General features: G+C 37.2%; 1 protein-coding gene across 1 annotated transcript in view; it reads left to right on the top strand.

Annotated features, from left to right (window-relative positions):
- Positions 1–14149, top strand: part of TTN (titin) — a 309203-nt gene that overhangs the window by 174260 nt on the left and 120794 nt on the right. The window contains exons 158-173 of the mRNA XM_065413700.1: positions 1304–1381; positions 1638–1718; positions 2384–2470; positions 2803–2886; positions 3178–3261; positions 3622–3705; positions 4749–4832; positions 5097–5180; positions 6563–6646; positions 7279–7383; positions 7713–7817; positions 8091–8195; positions 8474–8545; positions 10333–10428; positions 11410–11487; positions 14042–14122. Of these exons, the coding sequence (XP_065269772.1) occupies positions 1304–1381; positions 1638–1718; positions 2384–2470; positions 2803–2886; positions 3178–3261; positions 3622–3705; positions 4749–4832; positions 5097–5180; positions 6563–6646; positions 7279–7383; positions 7713–7817; positions 8091–8195; positions 8474–8545; positions 10333–10428; positions 11410–11487; positions 14042–14122 (1392 nt within the window). The remainder of the gene's footprint in view (positions 1–1303; positions 1382–1637; positions 1719–2383; positions 2471–2802; positions 2887–3177; positions 3262–3621; positions 3706–4748; positions 4833–5096; positions 5181–6562; positions 6647–7278; positions 7384–7712; positions 7818–8090; positions 8196–8473; positions 8546–10332; positions 10429–11409; positions 11488–14041; positions 14123–14149) is intronic.

Genomic DNA, 14149 nt, shown 5'->3' with positions numbered 1-14149 from the left:
TTCCACCTTCCATGATGGTTGTCACCTCCTCTGATCTCCTGGTCTCATCATGCATTCCTGTTCTTCAGTTTCTGGTCCAGTGTTTCTCCTGTTTGAGGCTTGTTCCCTGAGTTTTTTTTATACATTTCCACATTCCAGATTACTTAACCTTTATCCAATTGGCTTTTACCACATAAACCCTTTATTTTTTATGTAACTCATACATTACGCATGACCAAGCTTCAATAACCCAACTTCTGCATTTTTCTGCTGGTGTTGCAGTTTCTAGGTCATGTTGTTCTGTGTCATCCTGTTCCTAGCCTTCCCAGAAAAAGGATGTTTTTATTTATCATTACATGTTTGTGTACCTCTGATTTACATCTTCCAACAAAACATATTACTTATTATGCCATCAATAATATCATTTAAAATAAATCGGAAATTCTATGCAAAACAGTAATTGGCAAAACCACATTTATGCCAAGCAAGGTGTTGTGCTAAGTGTTTGTCATCTTATCTATACTCATTCACTATCCTTAATTACAATTCATTCAAATATAGCAAATAAAGATCTTAATCTTACCATTTAACAATTCTTCATTTTCATATTTCAATATCATAAGTCAGAATATGTATGTTACCATTCCCTACTTATTTAAGTCGGGGGAGTTATGGAAAACACAATGATTCTTTAATGTCAGCATTTCTTATCCTTTTTTAAACATATGTTTTCAAAGGCCTTTTTCATTTAGAATCCAGTTTTGTTTGTGACTCAACAAAAAAACTTCATTAGAAATGTTCCTGTGTTGTATTTCGAGGGGTGCCTCAATGGTACCCCAGTAACAGTCATTGTAAATACCTTCACAAGATCCATCAAATCCATCCACAACCAGCAGATCATAATATTGCAAAGTTCCCATTTGATAAAGCTCACATTGATATTATTGGATATTTGGTTATTGATTTGCATGAGAGCAGCAGAAGACCCTTGGGCCAGTTGCTATGATTCCTCCAGTCAATTGAGAGTCTCTAGAGTTGCCAATTTGGATGGTATGCCACCAATTGGCTAAATAAGAACAACTGAAGTTCCTGTGAATAGCTCTGGCAACCATGCCGTGGCTAGAAGAATGATGGGCCAATGGAAATTTTGTGATGAAAACATCTCTTTGTAATTTGTACAGAATGTTTGTGTTAACAACTGGTATTTATATTTAGCATCTTTAATGTTCTTTCATGTCCACTTGTTTTTTGTTACTTTTCTGTTCGTAATATTTTATATGTATCTTTGGAATTCGTAAAAGTAAACGACACTAATATCTTTAAGTGCCTGAGGTGCCCAAGAAAGATGTCCCAGAAGAGAAAATACCAGTTGCTAAAAAGCCAGAACCTCCACCAGCTAAAGGTACATATTAACAGTGGGGATCTTATAAAGAAAAAATATCTTCTTCTCTTGGAAATTAATGGTTGTGTGTTTTTTTTAATTCTCATTTAAAGATTTCTTAAATAGATGTAACACACTGAGTTATGTGTATAACAAAGCACTCTTTGACATTACTAATGTTCCTGATATGCTTTTATGATTGCTCTTTTTATTCTTAAAAATTTGCATACCCTGGAAATTCTGAAATGTAACAGAAAGTAATGCTGTTTCTTTAAAGTGCCTGAGGTGCCCAAGGAAGTCCCAAAGGAGAAAGTACCCGTTGCTGTGCCTAAAAAACCAGAAGCCCCACCAGCCAAAGGTACATCTCACCACAGCTAAAACAACAGGGGGTGGGGAAGAAAATGACCTTTGCCATGTTCTTGCAAATGTTATATGTTAAGTAAGCCTTATGTATTTTTTATTGTGAGAAACCTATTCATTTGATGGCTCTAATCTCTTTGTTGTTTAACCATAACTCTCATCAGTGTTGATGGTTGTTAAGGATATTTGCCTAACAAAATAGGCAAGAGGGTGGTCCTTCAGGCAAACATTAGGAGGTCAGATCAAAAGGGGATTAAAGAGTCTCAAGGCACTTGCTGAATGACCCAGGCCCAAGTGGCTTCAGTTGGGGTAGGATGAGGCCCACAATGTGTGGATGGAAAGAAGTTGTAAAGATGAGAAATGTTAGGGCGAAAGGGCAGATATGTGGAATGGACAATGTCAGCCATAGCCAAATGTCAATCTAAAATGACAGAATAATTTACCCAAGAAAGAGAAAAAAATCCAGCAAGTACTGAAGAGTACAGGGTATAACAGTGAAATATGCTTATATTAGTGGAAGGGAGGATAAGACCAATATATGTTTGTCAAACCGATGACTTCATTGATGATCTCCATAATTTGTGTTTTCTTCTTAGTCTTAACATTTTATATGTATCTGTAAAATTCCTTATAATAACCAAAACAAATATTCTTTCTTTAAAGTGCCTGAGGTGCCCAAGAAAGCTGCCCCAGAAGAGAAAAAAGTACCAGTTGCTGTGCCTAAAAAACCAGAAGCTCCACCAGCTAAAGGTACACATTATCATTGATAAAATCATGGCAATAATTTATCTTGTTCCTTCTGTTGTAACTTTTTAAATATTAATTTTGAGCCATCTTTTTCCCCACTGTAATCTGCAATTTTATACATTTCATTTTGGGGGATTCTCTTCTCCTCTTTATACTTAAATCATTCTCATTCAACAGTGGAGTAAAAGAGTGTAATATGTACTATGCGTAAGATCAGACTTTTAAGCCAGGCATCATTGATCCTGTTTCGTGTTCTTATTGCAGCTTTTCTGTTCTTAACTCTTTGTATGTATACTTGAAATTCTTAACATAAAAATAAATTAATATTTTTAAAGTGCCTGAGGTACCAAAGAAAGTGGTCCCAGAAGAGAAAATACCAGTTGCTGTGCCTAAAAAACCAGAACCTCCGCCAGCTAAAGGTACATGTCATTATTGGGGGGAAAAAACAATGGCAGGAAATCATAGTCTTTTTCTTCTGAACATTATTTAAAGACAACAGCAAAGACCTTTCTCTGGTCTCTTGCTGTTGGCTGAGATTTGTAAAACCTACTTATTACATGTAAGTGAATTCCAAACTGATTGTGGAATATGGTAGGCTCTTTAACATTGTTGATCTCTCTGTGTTTTATGTTGTTTTTCTGTTCTTAATACTTTGAATGTATTTGTGAAATTTCTCATAGTGAAAGGTATTAATATTAATATTTTTAAAGTGCCTGAGGTGCCAAAGAAAGTTGTTGTTGAAGAAAAAGTACCAGTTGAAGAGCCTGAGAAACCAGAACCTCCACCAGCTAAAGGTACATGTCATCACTGATGAAATCATAAATAATCTTTGTCTTATTTTCTGGAGTACTGTTTGAACATACAGTTCTTTTTCTGCTATGAGATTTGTAAATTGTTCTTGTTGTGTAAATTGTAGTATGTGTGTGGGGGTGGGAATAGAAAAAGAGGATGAAATTCAGCCAAGCACAGAGCTCCAGAAGAAGACCAATGCACAGGGGAAATTTCATGGAGAGAGAATGAAAGAGGAATTGATGTTTAGATCTGACATCATCAATGTTTTTGATGTCCCTGAGTTTTATGTTTCCTTAATGTTCTTAAAATTTCAAACATATCTTTGAAATTCATACAAATAATAGACACTAATATCTTTAAAGTGCCTGAGGTGTCCAAGAAAGTGGTCCCAGAAGAGAAAGTACCAGTTGCTGTACCTAAAAAACCAGAACCTCCACCAGCTAAAGGTACAAGTGCTCAGCGATATCATCATAAGGAAGAGCCTTAGACTTATCCTCTTAAACCTCATTTTTAGCTGAATTTGTCCAGTCCATTTTCTGATATCTGAGATTTGTTGATTCTACTCAGTGTGTGAGATGTAATCCAGGGGTGTCAAACATCTGGTCCACTGAATATATCTAGCCATTCGATATTTTTTGTCATGGTTGTTTAACATATTCAAAACACTCAAGGCCTGATATTTTTAAAAGAGCTTATGATTGTGCAGAAAACTTTCTAAATGTGAACCCAATGTAAACTAATGCAGTGCTGTCTTTCTGAGTCTGCTGGCAGTCTAAAGTAATGGATCAGAGAGGTGTAAACAACTCTGTCCTCCCCATCCCCCATTTACTTGAGCATTAACACCAAAACCCAATGGTAGCTATTTAATAAAATCATTAATTATTTAATTCGGGGTCATTGTAGCAGATGAAATGAGGAATGAGGTGAGAGGGGAAGCCCAATGAGTAGGGAAGGCAATGCAGAAAAGGAATTACAGGTGGAAGAAAAGAGGAGTCTCACCAAAACAATAGTAGAGGGAGATGAACAGAATAGAAACAAAGGGTAGAAATAGTGATAATCCTAAAGGGGAGTTTATTTCCTCCCATGTGATGCTGAATGTAAATACAGAGTACTGAAAAAACTCTGAATAATTATAATTAAGATTTTAGTTACTACATAAAGGTCAGATTCCATGACTGATCTGTGTTCATCCTCCCTTTGGGAGTTACCCATTGTGTAGAGTGAGGCATAAATTCTTACATTTGTACCCTGACATAGGGATCAGAAATAAAAATGGAATTCAGCTTTCTCACACAATATGTTTGACACCCTTGCTATACTCTGTGTGTGTGTATGCGAGAGAGAGAGAGAGAGAGACTAAATGTTGTTTGAATATGAACTCGTTAATGTCTTGAATACATCCTTGTTTTGTTTTGTTTCATTGTTCATCTTATTGTTTTATAAACAACTTTGACATTCATAAAAGTAAAAGATACTAATATCTTTAAAGTGCCTGAGGTGCCCAAGAAAGCTGTCCCAGAAGAGAAAGTACCTGTTGCTGTACCAAAAATACCAGAATCTCCACCAGCTAGAGGTACATGTTATCATGGATATCATCTTAAAGAAGAATCTTTGTCCTATTTTCTTTAACATTATCTTAACATTTTTGTGTAGTCCACTTTTTCCTATCTGTAAAGTGTACTCACTGAGCAAACAGTGCTGAGTGTGAATGAGTAATCAAAGCCTGAATATTGCATCATCAATGTTTTTAATATCTCTGTGTTCTATGTTTCATTCTTCTTAATGTTTTGCACACATTTTGATAACTGTATAATGAAACAAACTAATATCTTTAAAGTACCTGAGATGCCTGAGACAACTGTCCCAGAAGAGGAAGTCCCTCTGGCTGTGCCTAAGAAAACAGAACTTCCACCAGCGAAAGGTGCATGTCATCAAAAATCTTTCTCATTTTCTTGACCATCATCACTTTTCACATACTTTGTCCTGTCCATTTTTTGCCACCTGAGATTTGAAAATTCTACTTGTTGTTTGAATTGTACTGCTGGTGTCAAATACTTGACTCATTTACTGTATGTGGTCATAGGAAATATTTTCCTGGTCTGCTTCATGTATTCAGATTGCTCAGAATCTAAGATTTTGTGGTTTTAAAAAGTGAAACTATTGTTATGAGAAAAACTTGCCAAATCTGAACTCAATTTAAGGGTGTGTCTACACTGCCCCACAGTTCAGATGAGGGGATGAGAGTAGAAGTATGTACCAAAGTTCTGAGCTGTAACTCCCCTGTATTGAAGCTGCGGGCGCAAACTTAAAGGTCCCAAGTTTGCACTATGTGAACTCAAGACTCAAGTCTCTAAGGTGCCACAAGGACTCCTCGTTTGTTTTTGCTGATACAGACTAACACGGCTACCACTCTGAAACCTGTCAAGACTTTTAAGTTCACGTCCGCAGTGTCCACATGGGGGAGTTACAGTGCAGCACTTTGGTCCTCACTGCTACCCACTCCCCCTAGTCCAAACTGCAGGGAAATGTAGACATGCCCTTAACTTCTGCAGTGCTCTCTTTGTGAGTCTGCTGATAGCCTGAAGCAATGTATGTGAGAGGTATTAACTTCTCCTCTCCTGCTCCCTCTACACACCCACATACACACTTAAATCCACTGGGCATTAATTCCAAAGCATAATGATGACATATTAATGTAGCATTTTTCATTTTAATGGATGTAATGAGGAAAGGGTGGTAGTGAAGTCTAGCAGATAGCAGTGAAACTGGAAGTTTATACAGGGAAGGAAATGCAGTGGGAAGAAAAGAGAAGACATACAAAGACAAGAAAAGAGTGAGACAGAGGTAGATATAGAAGGAATAGAAAGAAAGGGCAGAAATAAGGGAGTGTTGAATGTTCCCCTCTACTCCCCCACTCCCATGTGGAATGTGTAGACAGATTACTGCGCAAACAGTGAATGCTGATAACAACTAAACGTTTATTTACAACATAAAGGTCAGATTTCACTATTGATATTTGAGCAGTCCCTTCCATTGTGAGTACTGCTGTTAATAGACTGGGTAGATGTACCTTAATTCATACCCAGACAGAGGGATCATAATTAAAAATGCAGTTCATCTTTTTCACAAAATGCATTTGACACCCTTGTTGTACCGCGTGTGTGAGACAGAGAGACTCCTTGTTTGAACATGACCTCATTAATGTCTTGGATATGTCCATGTTTTATGTTTCATTGTTTGTCTCCTCTGCAAAATACACAACTTTGACATTCATAAAAGTAAAAGATCCTAATATCATTAAAGTGCCTGAGGTGCCCAAGAAAGCTGTCCCAGAAGAGAAAATACCTATTGCTGTGCCTAAAAAACCAGAACCTCCCCCAGCTAAAGGTACATGTCATCCTCAATGTCATCATGAAGAAAATCTTTGTTTTATTTTCTTGAGCATTATGTTAACATCTTTATTGTTGTCCATTTTTTCCTATCTGAGATTTGTAAATTGTACTCATTGAGTAGATTGTACTGAGTGTCAGAGTGTGAGTGACTAATCAAAGTTTGAATATTGAATCTCTAATGTTTTTGATATCTCATCTTCTATGTTTCATTGTTCTTAATGTTTTGTACATATGTTGAGTACTATAATATAAAGCAAACTAATATCTTTAAAGTACCTGAGATACCTAAAAGAGCTGTCCCAGAAGAGAAAGCACCAATTACTGTGCCTAATATAACAGAACCTCCACCAGCTAAAAATTCAGATAGATCAGTATTACTACTTTTTTCTTCTTGAACAGTATTTTAACATACTTTTTCCTGTCTATCAGCTATCTAAGATATGTTAAGTGTATTCATCATGTGAACTGTACTGTGTAAGTGTGTGTTATGTTAAGTGACTAATCAGTATTTGAATGTTGCTTCATAAATACATTTTGATATTCATAACTTTTGTTTATTTGTTCTTCTTACTGTTTTGTACATATCTTTAACAATCATAAAAGTAAACAGAAATATTGTCTTTAAAGTGCCTGAGGTGCCCAGGAAAACAGCCGAAGAAGAAAAAGTGCCTGTGCCTAAAAAAACAGAACCTACTCCTGTGCCTAAGAAACCAGAACCTCCACCAGCTAAAGGTATATGTCATCACTGACATCATCATGAGGAAGAATCTTTGTCCTCTTTTCTTGAACATTCTTTAATATATTGTGTCCTGTCCTTTTTTCAGTTACGGAATTTGTACTCGTTGTGTAACTGATACTGTGTGTGTGTGTGTGTGTGTGTGTGTGTGTGTGAGAGAGAGAGAGAGAGAGAGAGAGTGACAGAGAGAGGCTCTATAATATCTGAATAGGGATGGCATCTTTAATGTTTTTAATATCCCAGTATCTTCTGTTTCATCATTCTCTTTAATGTTTTGTACAATTCTTGATATTCATGTAAGTAAATAGAACCAATATCTTTAAAGTGCCTGAGGTCCCCAAGAAAACTGTCCCAGAAGAAAAAGTACCTGTGCCTAAAAAAACAGAACCTACTCCTGTGCCTAAGAAACCAGAACCTCCACCAGCTAAAGGTATATGTTGTCATCGACAACATCATGAGGAAGAATCTTTGTCCTCTTTTCTTGAACATTCTTTAATATATTGTGTCCTGTCCTTTTTTCAGTTATGGAATTAATACTCATTGTGTAATTGATATGGGGTGGGGGAGAGAGAGAGAGGCTCTATAATATCTTAATATTGATGCCATCATTAATGTCTCAATGTCCTCTGTTTCATCATTCTCTTTAATGTTTTGTACATATTCTTGACATTCATGTAAGTAAACAGAACCAATATCTTTAAAGTGCCTGAGGTGCCCAAGAAAACTGTCCCAGAAGAAAAAGTACCTGTGCCTAAAAAAACAGAACCTACTGCTGTGCCTAAGAAACCAGAACCTCCACCAGCAAAAGGTACAGATCAGTAATAGAACCTTTTCTTCTTCTTCTTCTTGAACAGTATTTTAACATACTTTTTCCAGTCTGTTATCAGCTGTCTGAGATATGTAAAGTGTCTTCAACATGTGAACTGTACTGTGTATAACAGTTTGTTGTGTAAGTGACTAATCAGTGTTTGAATGTTGCATCGTAAATGCATTTTGATATCTATGACTTTTGTGTAATGTTTCTCCTTAATGTTTCACACACATCTTTAACAATCATAAAAGTAAACAGAACTAATATCTTTAAAGTGCCTGAAGTGCCCAAGAAAGCTGTCCCAGAAGAGAAAGTGCCTAAAAAACCAGAACTTGCACCTGCTAAAGGTACATGTCATCACTGACATAATCATAAAGAAGAATCTTTGTCATGTAAATTATACTCGTGTGTGTGTGTGTGTGTGTGTGTGTGTGTGTGTGTGTGTGTGTGTTAGTTACAGAGAGAGAGACTATATAATATCTGAATGTTTGATATCCCAGTGTCCTAAGTTTCATTGTTCTTTTTAATGTTTTGTTCATATCCTTAATATTCATGCAAGTAAAAGATACTAATATGTTTAAAGTGCCTGAGGTGCCAAAGGAATCTGCCCCAGAAGAGAAAATATCTGTTGCTGTACCTAAAATGCCAGAACCTCCACCATCTACAGATATATGTAATCATTGACATCATCATGAAGAGGAATCTGTCTTGTTCTCTAGAGCACTGCGTTTAACAGAAAAAGGATAGAACAAAATATGTTATGAGATTTGTAAATTGTACTCTGTGCAATTTGAAGTAAACATGTCCTGTGCATTTTCTGTATCAGCTGTGATAGTTGCATTTGTCACAGTGGAATATCAGTCATACTAAAAATTACATAATATTTTTCAAGTGGCAAATATATCTAAGGAAGTTGTTATTGAAGAAAAAGCATTCTTAATGATGGCTAAAAAAGAAGGTCCCCCAATAAAGATGCAATCTATCCATTCATAAAAGCTATTATTAACAACATTGTATGCTGGCAGCATTCCAATTCTCATTTTTGTTATTGCTTTGTCTTGCAAACATTAAATTATTTCTTGCACTTGAGTCCTATATAGTTCAGTATTTTTCATTTTTTTCAATGACGACAACAACAAATCACCTGCCAATGTAATGTTATATAAAACTGTCACTATACAGAAGCAGAAATGTGCACCAAAATTCTCCTGAGAGCCATAAGTAATCCAAGATTATTTAGAGATCAAAAAATCTGCCCTCCCACACAGATCACTCACTACGACGTGAATGCACCAGTAATTTTTTTAAAAAAATGTGTAAACAGCCAGATTAACCAGGGAACAAATATTGTACATGTACTTAGCTTGAAGTGTGTTTGTCTGTGGCTCTGTGAATGTGAATGTGTATGTTGATGTTGTTTTCCTGCCGTATGTATCTTCATGTGATATTTGTATAATTCTTCATGTGACCCAGTCTTAAACGGCAGTCTTATACTAGTTGTCAATATTCTCTAAAGTCCCTGAAGTCACCATGAAGATTGAGCCTGAAGAACCAGAACCTGCTCCTACTTCAGAAATAGAAGAGCTCTCTCCAGCAGAAGAAGAGCTCTCTCCAGCAGAAGAAGAGCTCTCTCCAGCAGAAGAAGAGCTCTCTCCAGCAGAAGAAGAGATCTCTGTAGTAAAAGAGGTTTTACCAGTAGAAGGTATATACAATAGCCATAGTCAAATGCACACCTTCATTTCAAAATTGTGCACATCTTGCTTCATAGTTCTCCACAACTGTGTTGTATTTGTATTAAGTCCCAGTTTTTCTCCTTGTGTTATTGTATGTGTAAATATGTTCTAAATTCTCAATTCATTGTAATTTAATTATAATAGTCTTCCCGATATTCAGTTTTCCTCGTGTATTTTTGTTCATGTGTTAGTAGTGTGCTTTCATAATTCATACTGGACATTCAAGTTATGTGCAAGCAACAAAACATTTATTTAGAGCTTTTTATGCTTCCATTTAAATCAATGAGAGTTTTGCCATTGACTTCACTGGAAGCAGAATGGAGGTTCTGGTACATTATATGTTCTTCATCTCACTTTATGATAGTAGATGTATTCTAAATCTGCCACAATATTATTTAAAGAGCCAGAACCCGAAAAGAAGATTCCTGAAAAACCAAAGCCACGGGTACCTATTCCACCAAAAGAGGAATTTAAGATGGAAAAAGTTCAGCTGAAAGGTATAAGAAGCTACTGAAATCAGTATTAACAGCTTTACTGAACGCTTCAATATAATGCATTTTAATTATAATTTGCTCCTCTTGAAAAGTGGGCTTTTTAATATATTACTTTTAGCCTAACTCAGGGCTTGTTTTGGTTGTTTTCAGTCTAATGATACTCCTTACTAATTGTTTATCTGTTATGAGCTTTCAGAAATATCTGTCCAGTCAGTTTGTGTGGTTTTCAGTTAAAATGAAGAAATTTATGAAAAAGTTGATATATTTTAAATTGTTCTAATCTTTGAAAAAGATCTTAGCATAATATGATAACATATTCGTACATACTTTCACACTGGGAAAAAAAAGGGTCACCAAATGAAATTAATAGACAGCAGGTTTAAAACAAACAAAAGGAAGTATTTCTTCACACAACACACAGTCAACCTATGGAACTCTTTGCCAGAGGACGTTGTGAAGGTCAAGACTATAACAGGGTTCAAAAAAGAACTAGATAAATTCACGAAGGATAGGTCCATCCATGACTATTAGCCAGGATGGGCAGGGATGGTGTCCCTAACCTCTGTTTGCCAGAAGCTGGGAATGGGGACACTTGATGATTACCTGTTCTGTTCATTCCCTCTGGGGCACCTGGCATTGGCCACTGTCAGAAGACAGGATACTGGGCTAGATGGACCTTTGGTCTGACCCAGTATGGCCGTTCTTATGTTCTGATCCCCAGCATGATTCTCCAGGGTAGTATGTTGCTGGAGCTGTTATACAAATGTGGTCATTAAAGATCCCATTACACCTTTGGAACAGCTACTTAGAAAGCACTCTGTAGTTTGTGTCCATTGTTTTCTTTTGTTATGTTGCTAGTGTAATCAGTTATTTGTTGGTGGGGTGTTTGGTGGGTTTTAGCACAAGGATTTTTTCTTTTTCTCATTTTAAAATAGTTTCATTCTAAGGATGTAGGTAGTAAAAATCAAATTGTCTTCTTTAAAGCTCCCACACCGAGGAAGAAAGTTGTGCCTGAAAAACCTGTTGAGGCTCCAGAGAAAGTGGAGCTTACCCCTGCTAAAGGTATCTAGTATACGGGTCAGAGGGGGAGGGGAATCGTATTTTCTCATTCCTGTCTCTGGTGGGCACTAGATTGTAGTTCTTGAAATTCATCTTTTGCAGTATGCTCCTAAGCACTTCTCTTTTAAATGTTTGGAAGATGTTGTCCAGATGTCATCTGTTGTTGTTCTGTGTTTAACATCTTTCATTTTTCTAGATTTAATCGCACCTTCCTTTCCCACTGTGTAATTCAGGAGCTGGTGGATGTGCTAGAGAGCTGTGTTAGGGAAGGATATTAACGTGGGATCAATTATGGGGATCTACACTACTCTATTTGGGGTATAAAGCCCTACTGCAGTTCAAATAAATAAGAAACATAGATAGCTGGGTTTGCGATGACCAGGAGAACCGCATGGTGACTTGCCTGCCTCGTGCGAAGGTTGCGGATCTCTTGAGATTTCTAGAAAGACTTATGTGTAGTGCTGGGAAGGAGCCGGTGGTCGTGGTACAGTGACATAGAGAAAGGTAGGAAAGAGGTCCTGGAGGCCAAATTTAGGCTGCTATGTAAGAGATTGAAGTCCAGGACCTCCATGATAGCATTCTCTGAAATGCTTCCAGTTCCACGCGCAGGGCCAGTTAGACAGGCAGAACTGCAGAGTCTCAATGCATGGATGAGGCTACATCTACACTACAGGGGGGGGTCGATTTAAGATACGCAAATTCAGCTACGCGAATAGCGTAGCTGAATTCGACGTATCAGATCCGACTTACCCTGTTGTGAGGACGGCGGCAAAATCGACTGCCGTGGCTCCCAGTCGACGGCGCTTACTCCCACCTCCGCTGGTGGAGTAAGCGCGTCGATTCGGGGATCGATTGTCGCGTCCTGACGAGACGCGATAAGTCGATCCCCAAGAGATCGATTTCTACCCGCCGATTCAGGCGGGTAGTGTAGACCAGGCCTGAGACAAAGGTAGGGAGGAGGGGTTTAGATTTATTAGGAACTGCGGAAACTTTTGGGAAAGGGGGAGCCTATACAAGAAGGATGGGTTCCACCTAAACCAAAATGGAATCAGATTGCTGGCACTTAAAATTAAAAAGATCATAGAGTAGTTTTTAAACTAAGGGCTGGGGGAAAGCCGAGAGGTGCGGAGGAGCATGTGTTTTATATAGGGGAGGATCTATTAATGGAGATTCTCTATGTCCTAGTAAGGAGGAGAGGATGGAAGATGATAAAATACAGGTAGGCTCTGATGAGAAACAGTTAAATGAAAAAGAGTCCCATTCAATTACATCACGTAATGGCAGACAGCTAAAAAGTGACACGTTTTTAAAGTGCTTATATACAAAGTCTAAATAATAAGATGGGTGAACTAGAGTGCCTCATATTAAATGAGGACATTGATATAATAGGCATCACACAAACTTGGTGAGATGAGGATAATCAATGGGACACAATAATACCAGGGTATAAATATATCAGAAGGACCGAACACGTTGTGCTGGTGGGGGAGTGGCACTATATGGGAAAAAAAGAATCAAATGAAGTACAAATCTTAAATGAACCAAACTGTACCATAGAATCTCTATGGATAGTAATTCCATGCTCTAGTAATAAGAATATAGCAGTAGTGATGTATTACTGACCACTTGACCAGGATGGTGATAATGACTGTGAAATGCTCAATAATATAATTAGAGAAGCTATAAAAATAAAAAACTCAATAATAATGGGGGATTTCAACTATCCCCATATTGACTGGGTACATTTCACCTCAGGATGTGATGCAGAGATAAAGTTTCTTGACACCTTAAATGACTGCTTCTTGGAGCAGCTAGTCCTGTAACCCACAAGAGGAGAGGCAATTCTTGACTTAGTTCTAAGTGGAGCACAGGATCTGGTCCACGATGTGACTATAGCTGGACCACTTGGTAATAGTGACCATAATATAATTAAATTTAACATCCTTATGGCAGGGAAAACACTACAGCTGGCCAACACTGTAGCATTTAATTTCAGGAAGTGGGACTACACAAAAATGAGGAAGTTAGTGAAAAAGAAATTAAAAGGTACAGTGCCAAAAGTGAAATCCCTGCAAGAGAGCGAGAGAAAAAAAATTCTGGGCTCTTTTTCTTCTTCCTAAGTTTATTCGGAGCTTAGAAATTAAGGTGACAGGCATCTTATAAATACCATAGACCGACAATCCAGGTAGATAGGTAAGTAGGACCTGCAACTGTAGGTAGAGTAGAATATTAGGGATGAGATCCATTGTGTTGACAGAGAGAAGAATTTTACCTTTAACCCTTAACTTTGAATTTTTTAGCTTTTGTGGGTTCCTCAGACTCATACATTTATTTTGTTATCTTTATGAAAATCTCTTACTAGTCCTAGATCCATAAAACAAGCATATACAGATATTACAAGGAAAAAAAGATTAAGTAAAACAATCTGCATCCATTTCAGTTGTTTTATTTTCTGTTTTGAATGTTCTATTGTAAATCAGCATTTGGTTTGTGTATTTGGATGGCTGCTATTACTGCTATGAACTTATTTTGAAATTTTAAATGATGTTCTTTTAAGTGCCTGGAGTTGAAAAGAAAGGCCGCAGAATACTTCCTGAAGTTACCCCTCCACCAAAGGAAGAAGTTGTTCTTAAAAAAGGTACAGTGATTTGGCCATGATATAAAT

This window comes from Emys orbicularis, chromosome 11, assembly GCF_028017835.1.
Source record: "Emys orbicularis isolate rEmyOrb1 chromosome 11, rEmyOrb1.hap1, whole genome shotgun sequence".
Classification (NCBI taxonomy): domain Eukaryota; kingdom Metazoa; phylum Chordata; order Testudines; family Emydidae; genus Emys; species Emys orbicularis.
Note: the sequence above shows the minus strand (reverse complement) of the source record. Positions and strands in the feature narration are given on the sequence as shown.